This window comes from Euleptes europaea, chromosome 3 (genome assembly GCF_029931775.1).
Source record: "Euleptes europaea isolate rEulEur1 chromosome 3, rEulEur1.hap1, whole genome shotgun sequence".
NCBI lineage: Eukaryota > Metazoa > Chordata > Lepidosauria > Squamata > Sphaerodactylidae > Euleptes > Euleptes europaea.
Window position 1 is genome coordinate 95,718,655 of NC_079314.1, and position 21,054 is coordinate 95,739,708.

The 21,054-nt window shown below is 43.8% G+C and overlaps 1 protein-coding gene across 1 annotated transcript in view; it reads left to right on the forward strand.

Moving 5' to 3' along the window:
* Positions 1-21,054, forward strand: part of PARPBP (PARP1 binding protein) — a 40,330-nt gene that overhangs the window by 14,078 nt on the left and 5,198 nt on the right. Inside the window, exons 3-8 of the mRNA XM_056845999.1 lie at positions 2,578-2,688; positions 4,086-4,256; positions 7,607-7,761; positions 17,932-18,115; positions 19,114-19,280; positions 20,141-20,222. Coding sequence (XP_056701977.1) covers positions 2,578-2,688; positions 4,086-4,256; positions 7,607-7,761; positions 17,932-18,115; positions 19,114-19,280; positions 20,141-20,222 — 870 coding nt within the window. The remainder of the gene's footprint in view (positions 1-2,577; positions 2,689-4,085; positions 4,257-7,606; positions 7,762-17,931; positions 18,116-19,113; positions 19,281-20,140; positions 20,223-21,054) is intronic.

A 21,054-nucleotide genomic window follows, 5' to 3' on the forward strand; every position in this document is an offset into this window, starting at 1 on the left:
TCCCGGGGCTGCCCGGCTCTGCGCCCCTCTGCCGCTGCGCTGGGCGGCTGGGAGGGGCTTCCCACCCACCCCAGCTGGCTGGCTGCATTCAAGCCGGCTCCCGGGGCTCCCAGCCACCCAGCGTAGTGGCAGCGGGGCGCAGAGCCGGCCAGCCCCGGGAGCCGGCTCGGGTGCTGCCAGCCAGCTGGGGGGGGGGTGGGAGGCCCCTCCCACCTCCCCAGCTGGCTGGCGCCATTTAAGCCGGCTCCCGGGGCTGCCTGACTCCGCGCCCCGCTGCCGCTGCGCTGGGCGGCTGGTAGGGGCCTCCCACCCCCCAGCTGGCTGGCAGCAGCTGAGCCGGCTCCCGGGGCTGTCCTGCTCGGTTCCCGCTGCCGCTGCACTGGGTGGCTTGGAGCTGGCTGGCGGCATTCAAGCCGGCTCCTTGGGCTGCCCGGCTCTGCACCCCGCTGCCGCTGCACGGCTGGCAGGGGCCTCCCGATGCCAGCCCTGGCGTCCTGGCTCCGTGCCCCTCTACCGCTGCGCTGGGGGGCTGGGAGGGGCCTCCCACCCCCCCCAGCTGGCTGGCGGCATTCCAGCCGGCCCCGGCGTCCCGGCTCGGCGCCCCGCTACCGCTGCGCTGGGGGGCGGCATCCCAGCCGGCCCGGCGACCCAGCTCGGCACCCCGCTACCGCTGCATTCGCTCCATAAGACGCACTGACATTTCCCCTCACTTTTGAGGAGGAAAAAAGTGCGTCTTATGGAGCGAAAAATACGGTAACTCAAGAACTAGCAGAGCAATCTTAAACAGAGATATATGCTTCTACGCTTCAGTGGTTTTAGAAGGGTGCAGCTCTGTTTAGGATTACACTTCTAGACTTTGTTCTCAAATCAGCCTTTTTAGGGAGGTCGCTAATAGACCCATGTTACAATTGAGGCTCTTCATCTGAGAAGTAGTAGTTAGCTCAGAGAATACGGGGACGGTTTTTTTCTTTCTTTCTAGGGGAGAAAAATCCCAACTGGATTTTAAAAATTTAAAGTTCAGCCTTACTTTATTGCAAACATATAGTGTATTCAAAACTGAAAACATGACGTAAACAGTTGCCAGGACTGTTCCTGACAATCCCAGAATCTTTTGGAGGGCAGGGCCCGGAAGGGGGAGCATCACGGACACAACCCACTTAAGATGCTTTAGGAATTCCCCTATATCTACAGTAAAGATGGGTGATAACCTGCTAGTGACATCACAGCATCTGCACAGTCCCCCCTTTTTTCTTGTCACTGCTCCACTGCTTGAGTGTGGGTGATAGATAGGAGTGAAAGCTTGCCTGCTATAGGCAGGCAAATGGTAAGCCTTGATGCAGGTCTATAAATGTCTACTTTTCTTTGCAAAGAAAGAATCATGGGGAAAACATCTTTATCAGTCACCATACAGCACAATAGTTCATGTAGATATTTCTGGTCTTGACACTGAGGGCCAGGGACTGACTGGAAAGCTACCGCTGGTGTCATCTTCTGATCATCTGGGGGGCCCTTTTCTCCTGATTTATATCTAGTAACTACTCAGTCTCTAGGCTTGCCAACCTCCAGGTACTAGCTGGAGATCTCCTGCTATTACAGCTGATCTCCAGCGGATAGAGATCAGTTCACCTGGAGAAAATGGCCACTTTGGCAATTGGACTCTATGGCGCTAAAGTCCGTCCCTTCCACAAGCCCCGCCTTCTTCAGGCTCCACCCCCAAAACCTCCCACTGGTAACGAAGAGTGACCTGGCAACCCTATCAGTCTCTGTAATTGGCTTAGTGCTATGATTCTGAATATCAAATAACATGGACACTTACAAACTTGTTTTTCTCTCTGATTTTTTGAAGATGATGTTTTGAATTGTTATGGATATATTTATTTAGAGAGCATATATGCCATTTCTCCAGAGACCTGTTAAAAGTAGCACTAAAAGAAAAATAATAATAATGAAATGAAATAATAAAAACCACAGTTTAAGAATGATCAATTTTTTATGTATGTCCTGCTTTTCTCCATGATCAGAGACCCGGACTGGCTTTTCACATTTTCCCCTCCTCCTCCACGGAATCTTCAGAACAACATCCTTGTAAGGGTCAGTTAGGCTGAGAGATTGTGATGGACCCAAACTCTTACCTACCAGGCTTCCATGGTTGAGCGAGGGATTCAAACCCGGTTCCAGATCCTAGTCTGACCCTCTAACCACTATGCCACATTAGCCCACGCATAAAAACAGGACTGCAACATGAGTTAGTGTCTGCATAATAATGGCAAATTTTGATTTACGTTAAGGATTTAAGTCAAACTTTGTTTTTGTTTTCTTGGTGATTTAGATTGCCTTGATCTGAATCTGCCCAATGGTTTTGCCTCAGGGATTTGAACATAGTGTTTTAAGACTGAGTCTACTAGACCACATAGCATTTTCTTATCTGCTTTGGATGCTCACTACATCCTTGCACGTTTTCATGTTTGTCTCCTGTGTACTTGGGCTCACAGCAGCCTCTGTAACTCACCTCCTTGAAAGGATGGGAGCAGAATTCTTATCTAGTTAAGTATTGAAATTTCTTCTTGCTTACTAAAGGTACAATTGTTAGAATTTATTACCAGAACATCGGATTCAGCAAGTGGCAGTACTTCCATTCTTTCTGCACCCTCAACACCAACTAACAGATTAAGCCAGGATAGCAATGAGGTAAGATTTTTGCTCTGCATTATACTTAAAATAGTCTCTCTTGCCAGAGCATTTCTTAAGTGTGACACTTCGCATTTCTTAATTTTGATAGCAGTTGATGGGCAAGTGTGGCGTGGTGCAAAAACTGCATTATAAAAGGTGGGGGGGGAATAGGGTTGAACTTTACTTAACTGGAGCTGATTTACTGTTTCCAGTGAAAGTAAAATCTTGGTTTTCAAGAAGACATTTCTACAGATATGGACAGCAAAGGCAAAAGGTTTAGAATCTCCTCATGGCTTCCATCTTCCGGTCACATTCCCTTACCTCATGTACCTCTCTTCACTACCAATTATTCATGACTGCCTTCCTGCTACATATCATAAAGTTTCTTCTGTTTATTTGAATATTACTGCCTTGTTTACAGGCTCCTGTTTTGAAGGTGATATGCTTATCTAGTGATCATATTTGTTTTCATGCTGCTTATAAGGAATGTGTGTGAAGTGCCATCAAGTCACAGCCAATTTATGGTGACCCCACAGGGTTTTCAAGGCAAGAGACATTCAGAGGTGGTTTGCCATTGCCAGCATCTGTGCCATGGCCCTGGTTTCCCATCCAAATACTAACTAAGGCCAGTCCTGCATAGCTTCTGAGATCTGATGAGAATCATCCAGATCAAAGCTCTAAGGAGTTTGGGGCAGTATATATAATTCACCCATTTTATCCTCAATAAAGCCCTGTGAGGTAGGTGGAGTACAGAGCCCAAGATGTCCAGTCATCTTCATGACTTGATGGAGATTAAAACCTGGATCTTACGCAAATGCTCTAACCACTTCACAACATTGGTTTATTAATCATCCATGACATACCCCACACCCCTTTAAAAGCCAGTCTGATATGCAGGGCTTCCTCTAAACTGATCACCTTCATTAAAGATACTGTCACCTATAGAGCTTGTTATTCAAAGCCCAATAAATAACCAAATAACATTTTCTTTGACTTCTGGCATTTGGATCAAGTCTTTGATAGGCCAGTGTGGTGCAGTGGTTTAAGCATTTGAGGAATATCCAGGTTTTAATTTCTACCAAGTCATGAAGCTCACTGGGCTCTGAACCTATCATAACTCACAGGGCTGTTCTAGGTCAAAATAGAGCACAGATGAACCATGTATACTGCCTGGAACTCCTTAGAGGAAGCATAAAAATACATTTGATTAATAGATAAGTGTATCATCAAAACAGAAGCCCATGAACGAGACAGTAGAAGATTAAAGTGGCATATTAAAGATCCATGTCACTCCATATTTTGCTAACACAGAATAGAAACCTATAATAGCATTTTTCGGGTTTTTTCCAACCCCATCTTATTGCTAAATTGATTTTGCATGAGAATAACAGTAACTGGATTTTTTGTTAATGTAGCTGTCTTTGGTGGCGAACAAAATTCTGTATGCATATCTAAGCTTGCTGGTGAACTCCAAGAATGACCTTGCCTTTGCTCGTATTTTAAACACTCCTGACAGAGGGCTTGGAAGAGAAGCTTTTACTGACTTGAAACATGCTGCACAGAAGAGACAAATGTCCATTTTCCCAGTAAGTATGACAAATTGATATTAATCTTTCCATTGAGGCGCACGAAATCTTTAAGAAACTCAAACTCTCTCTTTAGAAGCTGGATCAGGCTTTATTTCTTTGGCCAGAACAAATTGCACGCAAAAATGTGGTTTGAGGCTAGATCAAGAGCAGAGGGCTGTGCTAGAGGAGAACTGGGTGTTTTTTTGTTGTACATGAGGTACAAGACCCTTCTGCATGTTTCAACTTGAAAAATTATTTTCTTCATTTATAGTCCACCTTTCTCACTGAGACTCAAGGTGTATTACAGAATGAGAGGTCAATGCAGTAAACAGTATGATACATACAGTGTAATAAAACAGTGTAATACACACTGCAAATAAAAAAAACAACTGGATTACAAGCCTGGAGGACTGTGCAATACAAACAGCATATTACATGCAATAAGCTATGCACAGATAAAATAAAGCTGCAAAAAAAAATCCATTAATCTGCTCTCCTGAATAATCATGTTTTATACATTCTATACACTCTTCCAGCAGTAGAAAACAGCAAGAGTCCAGTAGCACCTTAAAGACTAACAAAATATCTGGCAGAGTATGAGCTTTCGTGAGTCACAGCTTACCTCTTCAGATACCTGTATCTGATACCTGGGACACCCAGGTTCAAATTCCCCCCTCTGTTGTGGAAGCTTGCTGGGTAACTTTGGGCCAGTCATGCTCTCAACCTAACCTACCTCACAGGGTTCTTGTGAGGATAAAATAGAGAACGGGAAAATGATGTAAACTACTTTGGGTCTCCATTGGGGGGGGAAATGGGGTATAAATGAAATAAATAAATAATTGCAATCCACTTGCTGACTGACTGAATAATTCTATTGTAATTCTATTGTGCTCGTAATCCTTCTCAAGTCCCCATGACAATGATGGACTATATATGAAAATAAATAAGTCAATTTAGAAGTCTAGTTGGAAGTGACAGTCGGAGTCCTCTGCAAGCTCAGACTTGCCATTATCATCTTTGAGAGAAAATGCCCACTGACTTTTCCTGCTGTGCCAGTGAGTGTTTCTTCTAGAAAATTTTGCAGTTGCGTACACATCTTGAGTTGTGCTGTTGTTGCTCGAGCATGCAACCTGAAGTTTACATAGCAGCTTTTCATTCTGCTGGCTGTGGGCCCTATTGAAAGAATAGGCATTAGTATAGAAGAAGAAGAGTTGGATTTTATATGCTGACTTTCTCTACCACTTAAGGAAGAATCAAACTCATTTGAAGTTGGAGATCCCTGAGGCATTAAAGTAGCTTTATGAAGTAGCAGTGCTAGAAAGAACATTTCCTGTCAAAAGGGCATTATTTGAAGCCCTTGCCCATTCCTGCTGTCAGAGCAGTGGGAAATCTTCAGGCAAGAGTACAACACTATGAATTTAGCAACAGGCTTGGTTTTTTATTTTATTTTAAAGCAGAAGTGGGAATAGGTTTGATGGACCATGGTAAAGTAACAGGGTTCTTATGACTGAGTAAGTATGGAAAAACTCAAAGAGGATTAATTATTTCAGCTCTTAATGTTGTTGTAATGTTTTTATGAAGTGTGCCTTTGGATTAGATTCACCACCCATTGATGCTAGGGTTGCCAAGGAAAGGAAACTTCTTTACTTTGTAAAGAAGACTTTTCTTTTTGGCATCTTTTGTTTTGAAGAAATTGAATGATGACAAAATGTTTTCCATTGAGTAGTCAAGATCCTATGAACCGCATACAACCCACAGCAAAGCCATGAGTGTTGGCAGCGTGCAGGCTCTTTCTCCTACAATTATTCCTAACATTTTTTTTTAATTCTTGGGGGGGAATCTTTTATGCAATATATAAATAAAAACACATTTTTTCTGTTCTGGCCCAGCAGATTCTATTGTGTCTCATACCACTTTCACAGAGAAGGGGGTAACGGGCCTGCAGTTTGTACTCCCTCTACACAAAGGCCACTTCTGAGTTGGTAGATCGTTGGCCAGATTTGCCCTTGGAGCCTCCCATTTTCGATACCTGCTTGCGCAAGGTTAATAATAACTCCATCAAATTCTTCTTGCATGCAGGCAAGGGGTCCTTCTGAACTGCATGGGACCTTGACACAATAGAATGGGTTGAAGGTTGCAGCAGAGTCTTCCAAAGACATGCGTAGGGAGGAATCCCACCAAGTTTATAGTTTGCTTCTACATATTGTATGTCTGGTACAAAAATACCTTGTTTAACAAGCATATCTCGGAGATATTGCGAGTTCGGTCCCACACCACCGCAATAAAGCAAGTGACACAAATTTGTTTTGGTTTCCCAGTGCATATAAAAGCTATGTTTACACTATACAGTAGTCTGTTAAGTGAAAAATAGCAAAATGCCTTAAAGTGTTAGAATATTTCAAACTTTTTCATTATTATTATGAGAATTACCAAAATGTGACGAAGGGCCACACAGTGAGCACATGCTGTTGGCAAAATGATGCTGATAGACTTGCTGGAAAATGCAAATATGTGCGAAGTGCAATAAAGCGAAGTGCAATGAAGCAAGGTATGCTAGTAGGTAGTTGTGTTATTAACATCCAGCTTTCTGAGTGATACAGGGGTTTGGGTTGTTTTTTTCCTAAATCATCACACACTGGAGTATGTTCATAGTCTGTGTGATATGCTTGGGAGAAGGTCAGGTTTTCCCTTAAAGAGAGGAGGACACTCTGAGACTTTCAGGTACTTTCCTTCCCATGATCCCTGGAGGCAGGAAGTTGGTTGGTCTTTTCAGTCTCCAGTGGGGAAAAGGTGCCCATCACCTTCACTTTTTTCTTGTCTCCTTCTGAGTGTAGGGTTCATGCACATTTTTTCCCTCCTCAAGCACTCAGGAAGAAAAAAGTAGAAGTGGCAGGCACTCCCGTCCCATTGAAGTCAGAAAAGAGCAACCTAGTCCTGCCTCCAGGAATCATGTGGAGGCGAGTACCCCAAACATCTGAGATTCCTCCTCTACTTCAAGTAAAAGGAACCTTTACAGTAACTAATGTTCTGTTTCCAACATTAAATAAAAAACGTTTATGATTTTTATGAATCTGTATTGTTTCTATATTTTACTGGGGTAAATTTTATTTGATTTATAGGCTTCCCTTTCCTGGATAAAGCCAGGCTCAGAGCAGCTAACAACACTTTAAAACAATTTAAAACCAATTCATACTTTACATAAATTTTTTAACAATAAAACCAGGTGCCGTAATATATCTATACTAACACCAATAACATAGCAGCAATAACATTTACACCATCTGTGGGAGCATAGCAGAGGCGGAGAAAGGAGTACAGCCAGATGGAAAACCTTTGCTGTCCTCAACCATATGCGTGTCTCCTGTTAGGTGGCCACCTCTTTCATCCGAACCATTGAACTCGGAGGTAAAGGTTATTCCCCTTCTCCAGCTGATCCTTTGCGAAAGCACATGAAGGGCCTTTCACACTTGGTTCACTTTATTGATAAATTGGAAGAAATCATTGGTGAAGTCCTGGATCCAAGGTAATGATTTTGTCTTATATCACAATTCTTGTGCTCTGGAGTTACAATGAAAATGTCTTTATTGATTAGGTGCTTAGAAACAAAATCAGTACATTTGCTAATGATTAATATATTTTAACCATACTAGAGAGAGAGAATGCTCAAAGCTTGTCACAGTGACCCTTGCTATATGAAGAGTGAAATGGTTTAGGCTTTCCTTTAACATAAGTTAAAGCACAAGAAATTATATCATTTGACTATTGTCTTAGGAAGTGAAAAGATAATTGGGCTAAGGCATTTTAATCTGCTTCCAATCTGTTGATTTCTATGCTGTTTCTCATTTCTCTTCTGCTTTTCCTTTCTTTTATTTTGATTTTACTTACTATTTACAAGTTGCCTTTCTCGTGTGAGTAAGAGAATGGTAGTAGCGGCTGTTACTGCACTACAAAACTTATTTAATATTGAGCCTTGAATATAGCAGAAGTTGCCTGGTTTGTGCCTGGAGGACTTTTCAGTTTACTCAGGGAAGAGACTTAAGGATAGGCAATGGATATATGGGATGTGGGGAGAGAGCAGGGGAAAGTTAAGTGAGGCTTTGAAGGGCCAGGGAATTCTTCATTCGGTTTGAGTGCCTTGAGGGAGGGACCTGTCCAACAGGGAGGAAAAGCTTGGTCAGGCTCCCTAAGCAGCCCGAGAGAAGGTATAGAGATGAGATGGCATGGAAACAGGAGAGGAGTATGAACAGAGCGAGCGTGGTGAGGAGGAGATCTCACTGTCTCTTGTATCCTGAGCTTTAAAAGTGAGCACTTTTATATGTGGGGCACAGCATGACAGAGAACCAGTGCAGGTAGGAAAGCTGACCTGATCATGTCTGCCGGTATGATGATAGCACAGAGTGCAGATTAAGTCCATATGTAGCCATGTAGTCATTAAGAGCAGTGGTTTGGAGAGGTGGGCTCTAATCTTGAGAGCCGGGCTTGATTCCCCACTCCTTCACATGAGCGGCGGATGCTAATCTGGTGATCTGGGTTTGTTTCTCCAGTTCTACACATGAAACCAGCTGGGTGATCTTGGGCTAGTCACAGCTCTCTTAGAGCTCTCTCAGCCCCAGCTACCTCACAGGGTGTCTGTTGTGGGGAGGGGAAGGGACAGTGATTGTAAGCTGGTTTGATTCTTCCTTAAATGGTAGAGAAAGTCGGCATATAAAAACCAACTCTTCTTCTTCTGAGTATTGAAGTAGGGTGAAATCCTTTGAAATACATGTTTGGCCCAACAACCTCTGATGAAACAGCCAGCCTAGCAGACTCCCCCTGCAGTGGGCCAGTCTTTATGGGTGCATTGTCAAAGCCTCATTCCTGCTTCTGTACTGCCAGCTTTCCAAAAGCATCCATCTACTGCAAGGTAGATTAATTTTTAGATGGGGGGGGGGGCGCTAGACTGATTTGCTCAGCCATAGTCACATGATTTTATGGCAAAGGTACAAATTGACCCCAGGTTTGCCAGGTCAAGCTTGACGTGAAGAATAGAAGAAGAGCTCTGTTGAATCGGAGCAAAAGTCCATCAATCACCGGCAGGGTGTGAAGGCAACAGTCCTGCTATTCTCCCCTGCCCCCCAAAACTATTCCATTCATGTATGTAGTTCAGCTGAGCATAGAAATTATATTTAGTTATCAAGAATGGTTAAATAATGCCTCTGGATTACAATGGCTGCCATTGTCTGTATCTATAAATAAAGCTGTGACATGCAACAAATTCTCTAGCCCTCTGTGGCCAGAACTGTAATTTCTTCCGTGTTCCAAAAATCAAAAAGTGAATACTATGTATTTCATGGAAAGTGGTGTTCCAGATGCCAAAAGATACAAAAATTGTTTTTGTATGCTTTTCATTGCGCTACAAGTGTCTTCCTTTACAAAAGAGCACACAGCTGAACATGTGTGAAAATGCATGGTGCTCCGGATGGGGGTTCATTGTGCAGTCTATGCAGGTTTATTCAGGAGTCCCATTGTATTCAATGGAATTTGCAGTACAATCCCTGGGCACTCTTAGCTGGGAGTAAGTTTTGTATGCATGAACAGAAGCAGGTGGAGAGGTAGGAAATTATTGAACTAGATAAGAGTACACCTGGAAAAAAGGCTTCCTATTAGAGCGTGAATCCTGGTGTTTACCAATATTATTACGTTCTAATAATTTGTTCATATGGATAACTGCTGAGATCCAATGGCAGAGGTAAGGTACAACTGCATATCTTCTGTAATAACTGAATTATTTTGGTCCATTCCCAGTGTCTCCTGCAAGCTGTTCAAAGTGCCATCAGAATTAGTCTGGTTTCTTGGTGTTTTAAAGCCATTCCCCATAAAGGGGGGGGACACTGAGTAGGCTTTGTGGAGGACCCAAATATGAGTGGCCAAACTACTTTACCGTGCCATGTTCTAATCACACTTTCCCCTCTCTTAAATCGTCTTCGTGGAGAAGGGCGCATTTTCTTGCCTGGCAAAGGTCCTGACCACATTGGCACTGTTTTCCTGCTGTCAGCACCTTACGGCTGCCATTAATCTTGCTGTGCCGTTGTGTTTTTTTAAACTGCCGTTTTTAAAATGGTAATAGCGCTATAGCATTTTTTTAAAGCTGATCTGGCAGCAGAGGGAAAAAATAGGGGCAAACAGTTTCTGATGGAAGTAAGGGTGAAGAAAGACGCAAGTGTGAAAGTTCTGTTGCCAGTGCGGGAGCCTCTACATTTGAAGTAGTGATGAATGTAGCTTGGTGACTCCTCGCCCTGTGCAAGCCGCTCAAGTTATTTATATTTCTGAATGGGTAAACCTATTAAAAGGAGCCCCGTGGTGCAGAGTGGTAAGCTGCAGCACTGCAGTCCAAGCTCTGCGCACGACCTGAGTTCGATCCTGATGGAAGTCGGTTTCATGTAGCCGGCTCAAGGTTGACTCAGCCTTCCATCCTTCCGAGGTTGGTAAAATGAGTACCCAGTTTTCTGGAGGTAAAGGGAAGATGACTGGGGAGGACACTGGCAAACCACCCCATAAACATAGTTGCCTAGTAAACGTCGGGATGTGACGTCACCCCATGGGTCAGGAATGACCCGGTGCTTGCACAGGGGACCTTTACCTTTAAACCTATTAAATTGCATATATATTCAGCTGCTAAGCACTTGGGGATACCCCCCTCCCCAAAGAAGAAACGTTTGTCAGAAAGGAATAGTTCTTTCAGTGGTTTAGTGTGAGTGGTAGACAGCAGCTCGGCAGCTGACACTGAAGGAATCCCATGATGTCTCTGTTTCATGCATGGCAATGACATAAAAGCAGTCAGAGTTTTCACTTCTATTTTAATGTGACACAAAGCTTGACCACATTTTAAACATTTTATAAAGATGAAATCATTCATGTAATGCAACAGTTCTCAAATGATGGTGTGCTAAAGTAGGTTGCAAACAGCTCTTTCAGAGGTGGGTTGTGAGTCCCAAATTCCTCAGCTGTGGGGGGAAGTCTCTGGGTAGCAGGAAAAGTAGATGGGAGGGTGGCACTTCCCCCCTCCCTTCCATAGTTTTGCAGCCCTGCTCATTCCTGGGGGCTCGGTTGGCTCCCAGCTAGCACCAGCGCAGGCAGTAATGACTTCAGCCTATGCCGTTGCCTTCACTGCTGGTGGCCAGATCTGAGCCAAGCCCCAATCTGCACTGCTGCCAGGCTGTAAGGCTCAGTTTGCTCCCAGCTGGTATGGAAGATGAAGAACCATAGATTTGGGGAGTGGAGTATGGGAAGGGTGGGGTTTGGGGAGGGGAGGACTTCAGTGGGTACAGTGCCATAGAGTCCACATTCCAAAGCACTCATTTTTTCCAGGGGGAACTGATCTGTCGCCTGAAGATCAGTTGTAATCCCAGGACATCTCCAGCTACCACCTGGAGGCTGGCAACCCTATTTATGCCTGTTGCTTCACCCCTCTTCTGTGGTAGCCAGGCCCAGCTGGGCCCTGGCCAGAAATGCTGCAGGGGTGGGTCCCACGAGGTTGGGTGAATTCAGCAGTGGGCCCCACTTCAAATCATTTGAGAGCCCTTAATGTCATATGTAAAACCTAAGCAAACTGGCATGTGACTGCAGTTCCCCATACATAGCTCTGACCTTTTCCCTTTGAGCTCCATGAGATTTACCTATAGGTAAACAAGGACGAGATCTGGTTGTAAGAGTAGCCTCTTTATGCTGCAGCCAAATGCAAAATGAAGTAAACCATGGCATGGTGCATTGCTAATCCCCATACACAGTAGGTCAGCACTTTTGTCTTGGCCTCTTCACATGAAAAATGAATGAAGTTTTCCTTTCGTTGCTCCAACTAGTGTTGTGTATATCTGATGGGGAATAGGAACATTTTTCCTGGAAATGAAGAATATGGGAAGAAAGATTAAACAAGCCCTGGGATATTAGCTGTTTGTCTCTACCGAATGTTGCTGCATCAGACACACTGGTCTTGGTTTTTACTGGGTTCCATGCTGCCAGAAAAAGAGCAGCCAAAAGGTTCTGTGTGTAGAACTAACCAATCAAAATAAGTTTAATCCTAGTCTACTAATGCCGGATTTGTTCTAATTTGAGGATTGTTTTTGACTATGTTACTCGAAGGATTTCCTGAATAGAGCCTTTCACAAACCCATGTTAAGAAAATAAGGAGCAGAAATCTTAAATTATGGCCGTTCCCATATGGGGAAAAATGGCTAGCAGGTGGCCTTTACCCTAGGAATTTCATAATCTGCAACCATGCAGGGTAATAATCTGTGTTAGATACAAACAGAATGGACCCACTGTTCTGTTATATCTATAATAACACTAATGGCCCTGATTGGGCAGAAAGGTGGCATACAAATTTTATTAATAATAATCAATAGCCTTTTACAATGAAAGGACCAAACTATTAATTTAGCCCAAATTATGGTTGTTACAAGTCCTGAAGTGTCACACATGAAATCTCACAATAAGAAATATACACAGGAGGATGCTGTGTGGATATGCTCATGCATTGTCATAAATCTGCTCAGAGTTTTTTATTTGATTACTGGTGATTGTCCACCCCTATTATTTCCCTTTCTGTAAAGCATCTCTAAGTTGCCCTTTAGTCCTATACCATTCTTTCCCTCCTGTTCTCTTCATGCGTGTATGTGTCGTCAAATCGCAACCAATTTATGGTGACCCCCTCAAAGGGCTTTTGAGGCAAGTGAGAAGCAGAGGTGCTTTGCCGACAGGGATGCCAGCCTCCGGGTGGGACCTGGGGATTCCCGTGGAATTACAGCTCATCTTCAGACTACAGAGATCAGTTCCCCCGGAGAAAATGGATGCTTTGGAGGGTGGACTCTATGGCAATGTACCCCACTGAAGTCCCTGTCCTCCCCAGGCTCCATCCCCAAACCTCCAGGAGTTTCCCAACCTGGATCTGGAAGCCCTACCCTGCATCCCCGCTGGTAGCCAGGGTGGACCTGGCAACCCTATTTGCCATTGACTTCCTCTGCAGAGTATTCCTTGGTGGTCTCCCATCCAGTTCCAACTAGGGTTGTTGAAAAAAAAAATTCGGTAAAATCCGGATTCAGCAAAATTCGGCCCGTTTTGATTCGGGCCGTGCCGAAGTCCAAACTCCCCCGCTTTGGATCCCTGAAATTCGGGCGAGATCCGGAGTTTGGGGGAAAATTCGCCCCCTTGCGTGCCTTCAGGGGGCTCCCCTGAAGGCGCACAGGGGGCCTTTAAATAGATCTGTGCCTCCAGGCCGGGAGGCACAAATCTATTCCAAGCTCCCCCGCGTGCCTTCAGGGGGCTCCCCTGAAGGCGTGCGGGGGGCCCTTTAAATAGATCTGTGCTGATGCGAGAATTCTACAAATTCTCTCCCTTGAGCTCTTTATTTTTTGGGGGGGCTCCTCTGCCTGCTACTTACCAAGCAAAGCCAGAGTGTGTAATAGGAAAAATGTACTTAGGACAGTCTCAGACCACACACACATAACAGTAAAGCATATAGGTTTATTGAACTTAAACAGGTTGTAAGGCAAAGAGAAAAATAATACTTAGACAGATTTAACAACATCCCACATAGAGACTGATACACAGACAGACAGACAATCAGAGCTGTTCTGGGTCATTCCAAAGGAGAGACAGAATGATTTCTCCCTGGGAAAGACAAAGGACTGGACATTTGGACCGCCCTTTTATAAGCTGGACCGTGAGGAGGGGGTCTCAAATGACCCCTCCCTGTCACATTCTTTAGGAAATGAGTTTCCACAAATCATGACTAAAATTGTTTAGAAATATCTTGTTCCATAATAAGTTTGCCATGTTCAGGCCTCTGATAAATCTTGTTCCGTCCATCACCCAATGTTCATAAACAATTTCCTCCCTGCGTAAGCAGATAATTTGTTGTCTGCTTTAATAACCTTGGTGGTATAAACATAAATTTTGGGCATCTGATGTGCTGTGGGTGATTAACTGTTGGCAATGCATTTCTTATGACCCTTTAGGTCAGAGTCCTAATTGGAGCTGATGTTAGCTAAAAGTCAGGTCTTCACTTAGGATGGCTTCTAAGTTATAGATTAATAAGCTACAGATTAATTGGTTTTTCTTAACCCAAACTCATTTATTATAATAAAATATAATATTTAATATAAACTAATGTTCAATACCAAAAATTCTCGCGACAGTCCCCCATTTTTGGGTTAAGAAAAACCCAAATTACTTAGCGGGTTGCGTCCTAAAAGTATAAAGTATCTTAACCCATCCTGTCAATCTTGGAACTCAATTCTGTACATGAAAAATACTCCTGGGGTTTGTGTTTGCATAGGTGTCATGCTGTGCAGGTCGCTTTCATTTTCCCTATCAGTTAGCTGCCGAAACTATTCCATACATTCTATTTCCTTAACTTATTGGGTACCTCCCCTTATACTTTCTAATATATTCTCCTATATGCCTATCGTCGTTCTGTGGAGCTTCTATAAAGCTCCTCCTTCAATGTGTGTGTGGGTGTTGCAAAGTGGTATGAGGTTGCTGGGTCTGTGAATAGATGTAATATATATTGGGACCGTTTTATTACAATTTGTTGTAGAGTAAAATGTTGTCATACTGAGGTCCCCCATTTGTTTATAACAAATGCTTGCTTTGCATTAGCTGGCTGGAACCGTGAACAGAACAGCCCTTTCTTTTAAAGCCCTTTCACAGATTCAACAATCCCATGCCCAAACCCACACAGAAACGAAAACAACATACCTCCCACCATCAATCGACGTTTACAATCATTGCTTAGTACCAATCCGAGAAACACTGCACACACACATACCTACAAAATTCCCTAAATTGTTCTGGATTGTCATGGGGTGTTGGGATTCCCTTTCTCTTTATTAAAGCTTCTTGGGGATTGGCGAGGGATTTCTCCCAGAGTCCTGTCCAATGGGGATACTCCTGACTATCTATCAAAAAAAATTCTCTTACTAATCTAGATGAGAAAGCAATACTTTGTACATTTATTGTCAGCAAGTGTTCGTTGTTGTAGATCAGAGACTCAAAGTTCAAAGCAAAATGAGGACAAACATGTAAAACAAAGTTTCAAGCAAAGTTCAAAACAAAAAACTTCAAGGGTCATGAGGTATCTCTGGCGGCTGGTGGCATGATGTAGAAAAATATAGTTCACACTGGGGCACTGGACTGGTGGTCGCAGGACACGCCTCCTCTTGTAGCGTAAAGAGAGGCGGGGGAATTGGGCTAGGGTTGTCGTCTCCTTGGTTGGCCTGGCTCTCGGCTGGCACGTTCTGCAGTCGTCTCAGGGTTGACAAGCTTCTGTGCATGTGAAGCCTGGATCCACTGGTCTTTTTCCTGGACATTGGTAGCAGTAGCTGGTATACCAGGAACGGTTTGTGCGGCCCTTCCCACTTTGGCTGGAACTTGTTGTGCCTGCGGAATGTCAGTGTTCACACTAGGTCCCCTGGTTGGATGTTATGCCACCGTCAGCCGGTATGGATCGTGAGTTCTGCACCTCTCCGTGGGTGACCCTCAAAAGTATTGAAGAAAAGACAAAACATATTTAGTAATCATGCCACGTTCCTCCGTTAGGCTGGTGTAGTGAAGAGGATTAAAAAGAATAATAAAAAGAATAAAAAAATAAAAATAAAGACAGGAATGTATCATGACTGTGGGAAGTGGGTTCTCCCACGACAATCCAGTATTAGTAAATAACTTAACTAATTAATAAAAAACTTAACTAATCATTACATAACATAACTACATAACTTAACTAAATTAAAAGATTACAAGTTCCCCCAACCTACCTCCCCCCATTCCCATGTGGGCCACTTAGTGGGCCTCATGGGCTAACTTGTACCCCCATCTATTTAAAGGGCCCCCCCGCACGCCTTCAGGGGACTCCCCTGAAGGCGCGCGGGGAGCGTGGAATAGATCTGCGCGCGGGGGGGGGCTTTAAATCTGCGCATGTGGGGGGCTTGGAATAGATGTGCGCCTCCCGGCTGGGCGGAGTAGATCTATTTAAAGAGCCCCCCCCGCGCGCCTTCAGGGGAATCCCCTGAAGGCGCGGGGGGGGGGCTTGGAATAGATCTGCGCCTCCCGGCCGGGAGCCCCCTGAAAGCACGTGAGGGGGTGTAGAGCCGGGAGGCGCAGATATATTTAAAGGGCCCCCCGCACGCCTTCATGGAAGCCCCATGAAGGTGCGGGGGGGGGAACCCCGAATCTGCTGAATTTATTCGCCGAACCCCCGAAGTCGGTGAATTCGGCTCCCTCTTTCTCCGCTTTTTTTTTACTTCAGTTCATCCCGAACCGAAAAACAGCCAAATCGGGGGAAATTCGGCTGTTTTTTGGTTTGGGACGAACCGAATCGACAGCCCTAGTTCCAACCCAGCTTAGCTTCCAAGATCTGATAAGATGGGATTATGCCATGCTGCCTTCCCTCCTGCTATTCCCCTCACATACCGGTTATTCTAGCAACCCAGCTACCCCTCAATATGCCCTAACTTAAAAGATTTGATTTTCTCTTTTGAAGAGCCATACGTTGTAGACTGTGTGAAGTATGACTGTCATACTGCTCCCCAGCCTTGTATTACCTGTCAGAGGAAGTAGATTTGAAAGGCTGTTTTGTCCAGACCCTGGGGTGGAGCCTGAGGAGGGCGGGGTTTGAAAGGGACTTAAATGCCATGGAGTCCAATTGCCAAAGCGGTCATTTTCTCCAGGGGAACTGATCTCTATCGGCTGGAGATCAGTTGTAATAGCAGGAGATCTCTAGCTAGTATCCGGAGGTTGGCAACCCTAAATACAGGGGAAAGTGAGGTGACTTCCACAAGTCTTTGTGGGTTCTCCACCATGCAATTGGACCTAGGCCAGGTGGCTAGCTCTGCATAACTCAGCCAGATTTTTTCACGGGAAGAGGCTGCCAGGGGTAGGAAATTTGGAAAAACTGGAGATGAGGGTCAGATAAAGGTATGTTGGCTGGTGGGTGAGAAGGAAACATGAAAAGTAGAAAGGCTGTAGGGGCTTTCATGAAAGAGAAAGGGGAAATAGTGGGGAAGGGGGAAATGTGATCCTCCCACAAGTTCTTGTGGGTTCCCTGCTTGTGCATATATATTATACGTACATAGTATGTGTGGAGATAACTTATCTCTGAGTTAGTGAATCTGCCCTTTACTTCAGCTACTGGATGAGTACTTCAGACTTCTTTTTTTAAAAAAAATCTGTTTATCAATGTTCTAGTCATACCGGCTACTTTATTATTTTAGTCAAAACACTTGTGATAGCTTATGTGCTTCTGAAATCAACACGAAACAGAAATGTTCCATAAGAAGTGTCGGATGATTTCACTTCGTCCAGAAGTTTATTCCCACTTGTAGCTTAATGAGCAAAATCGGATAATGTGACCTGAAAGATGATAGTGTAATTAAAACTTCTTTTGCAGCCAGGCTATTTCCTTTTGCTATTTAAAGCAGGGCATTAGTAAAGGATGAGTCTATTGTCCTCACTTCTTGACTTAAGTAATTTCCCAATTTTTAAAACTGGATCACTGCGTCAAAGGGCAGGATTTCATTGCATGATGCTGTGCAACTTCATAGATCAAAGCTGTTTTCTGAACAGTTTTGATTAACTGTGAAGCTTTTCTGTTTTCAAAACCATTAAGTATATTAAGATAGCGCCAAGATGAATATGGAGATGACCCTAGGTCTGCTTTTAGACTTGCAGGGGGCCAGATTCTATCAACAATCAAGATGCATTTGATAAAAGGCCGAAACAGCAGGGATCCCTTCTGTCGAGCCGTGGAGGAAGTTGTATGCGATTTGGATTTGAGAATTAAAAATATTCTCAATTTTCAGCATGATGTTGAGGCAGCCAGCTCCACTGGAATCAGTCCAGCCCGGGTAAGGGGCCTCCCTTTGTTCTTCCAATTTGCTTGCTGTAAAAGATAGGACATCTTCTTAATGCCCCTAAAGTAGACAGTAATTCAATGATACAATATTGTTTCATGTACCATGGCACCATCCAGCTTGCTGAGAGAAAGTATCTGCAATATTTGAAGCTTTCTATCATGTGGCTTTCTAAGAATGTTTTAACATGGAAAATATTTCTGCAGAATTGTGGGTGAAAAACCTTAATGTCTCCCCATCTTTCTGTTTACCTGGTTGATAATTGTGGATTATAATACAGTGTCTTGAATTCTTTTGCTTCCTGGAATTGCTACACAAAAATCTTATCTGGGCAGTTTCTACCTTGATGTGTTAGTTTCTTTTTCAAATTTTAATTCTGACTTTGCTATAGTTTTAATAAAGGCTGACTTTGGGGGTAGCATTCCTCTTGTATAACTGTAACCCTTATGCTGACTGCTCCTTGGTCAGCTTGTCTAGTAACTCTGGGAGATGTTTGCCTTTCCGTTTTTAGTGCACGACTTGACTCCCTTGCTAGAATCTTCTCTGCCTGAGGCCCCCAGAGTCAGGGATGGATCACTTTGTGGGTTCCTTCTCTTAACATGTGGCATACTGTGGTCCAAATGATTATGGATCCATTATGCAACATGTCCTGAAGGAGCTGCATCAGATGGCCCTCCTGGTGAGTTTGGTAACCTACAATATGTACATATAAACATTTATCTTAAACGAACCCCAGATCACTTGGAACACTGAAGTATTTTGCTGAACTTTTTTTGTAATAGATGCATCTTATACTACCTGCCACTGGATTTAAATTAACTGGACATATGGAGCAAGCCAAAGCTGGTCTACTCAGAAATGTCCCATGTTATTCAGTGGTGTTTGCTCTCAGGAAAGCATCCTTAGGACTGCAGTATAGATGGGCCAGTGGTATAAGACTGTATGCAAACTTTTCATGTAAAACTAACAATATAGTTCATCTTTAATTTCAGGCCAAACTTCATGCTATAAACCACAACACTGTTTACTGTGGCAGAGATACCGTGAAGTTCTTATTGATTCTTTTGGATGAAGCAGCTACCCACCTTCCTACCACCAACAAAGCTGAATTGTTATTTGATGATGAATTTGGGTTCCCCTCTACCCTGACGCTGTTCAAGTAAGTGTGACATGCTGAAAATCAAGTCAACAAGGAGATCAGAACAAGAATGTTTATTTTTTTTGAAGGCCGAGGATTTGGGGCTGACTCACAGACAGCTGTTTCCTTTGCAGAGATTGCCTCCCTGTAGAGACGAAATAGGTGCATTGTCATCTGCAAGCTTTGGTTGGGTTGGGTATATAGGTTAGAGGGCTGATGCACATCGCAGCTTTACCCTGTTCCTGATAGGAATGATGCTTGGGTGAGAGGATGGTGGGAATATTTAGTGACAGTAAAACATCAGTCTTAGAATCACCTGCTATAAAATGAATAGCAAGGGGCAGTTAGATAAAAGGTGCTAAGGGTGCCCACATCTCTGGTGACCTTGGAACGTTTAGCAAACTTAGACCTGCACCACTAATGGTCATTACAGTCACACAGATGAAATATACCTAACAAAAATGTAAATGCCTAGCAACAGCCCCAAAGCCATCTAACTTTCTACTGCTTGCTTGATCGAATGTAGCAATCCCAGGTGCAGGCGCTGCTATGTGCATCTGCATATTACCTACCTACAAGAGCATTCATTTCATGGAAAGAGTCTACTTGCCCATGCACTTCTTGATGCATTTCAATCAGTTCCTTGTCATTAAAAGGAGTGAAACACTCTGAACAAAAAAACTTCAGAAAGCACAGCCTTCAGGATAGCCTAGGTTATTTATTTGGCTTTGGCTCATCTGTTATAAAACCGTTAATTTGGGCATCAAAAATCAGAAATGTTAAGTGTACATACGCACGATATGAAAACCTCACCCCAGCAAATTTTTAATGTTTATAGTTCTCATCATCATTGCTAACAATTCACCTAAACATTAATGCAGATCTCCAGCACAATCCAGCGGATCTTCTCCAAAAGTGTTAAGAGAGCGGATTCAAAGAGCAGTAGATGGAAGAAAACTTAAGGTACAGTAACTGCGACCCCCAACTCCCAGTACTTAAATTATAGTCTGGTTGATTATTTGTATTGTTTAATATTTAGTGTCTGAACAGGAAACACACTTTTTTTTGGGGGGAGAGCTTGTGTTGGTACACTTCTCCCGGTGTTGTACTACTTCAGAAACCAAGCAGATGATAGGACGATCTATGATGATGAGGGAGTTAGAGCACTTCCCCTGTGAGGAAAGGCTGAAGAGCCTGGGGCCATTTTTGCATGGTCAATTTTGAAGTTCGTTCAAAGCTCTTTTTAAAAATGTGAGTTTAAAAATGCCTATTCACGGTCCCAACGCAAAAGGAGAAATTCCACCCACCCCCCACTCGCCTGCTCCTTCGTTCATTTGCATAGCCATTAGTATGTGCATAGCTAACACGCCGCTGTTGTTTTGCATGGTTCCCTCTGGTTATTCTTCCCACAGCGGCGGAGCAAACACAAAAGGTGGGTTCTTTTGTAATGCGAACCAGGTCTGCGCAGGGGACAGGATAGAGGTTTATAAAATTATGCATGGGGTGGAGAGAGTTGACAGAGACCTTTTTCTTCCTTTGCCCAAATACTAGAACTCAGGGGTATCCAATGAAGCTGATGGGCAGTAGATTCAAGATGGACAAAAGGAAATACTCCTTTATACAACAAGTGATTAAAATGGGAAATTCACTGCTAGATGATGTGGTGATGGTTACAAGCGTAGCCAGCTTTAAAAGGGGATTAAACAGATTCATGGAGAATAGCTTTGTCACTGGCTATTAGCCATGTTAACTACAGGGAAGCTCTACATTCAGAGGCAGTCAACCTCTGAATCCC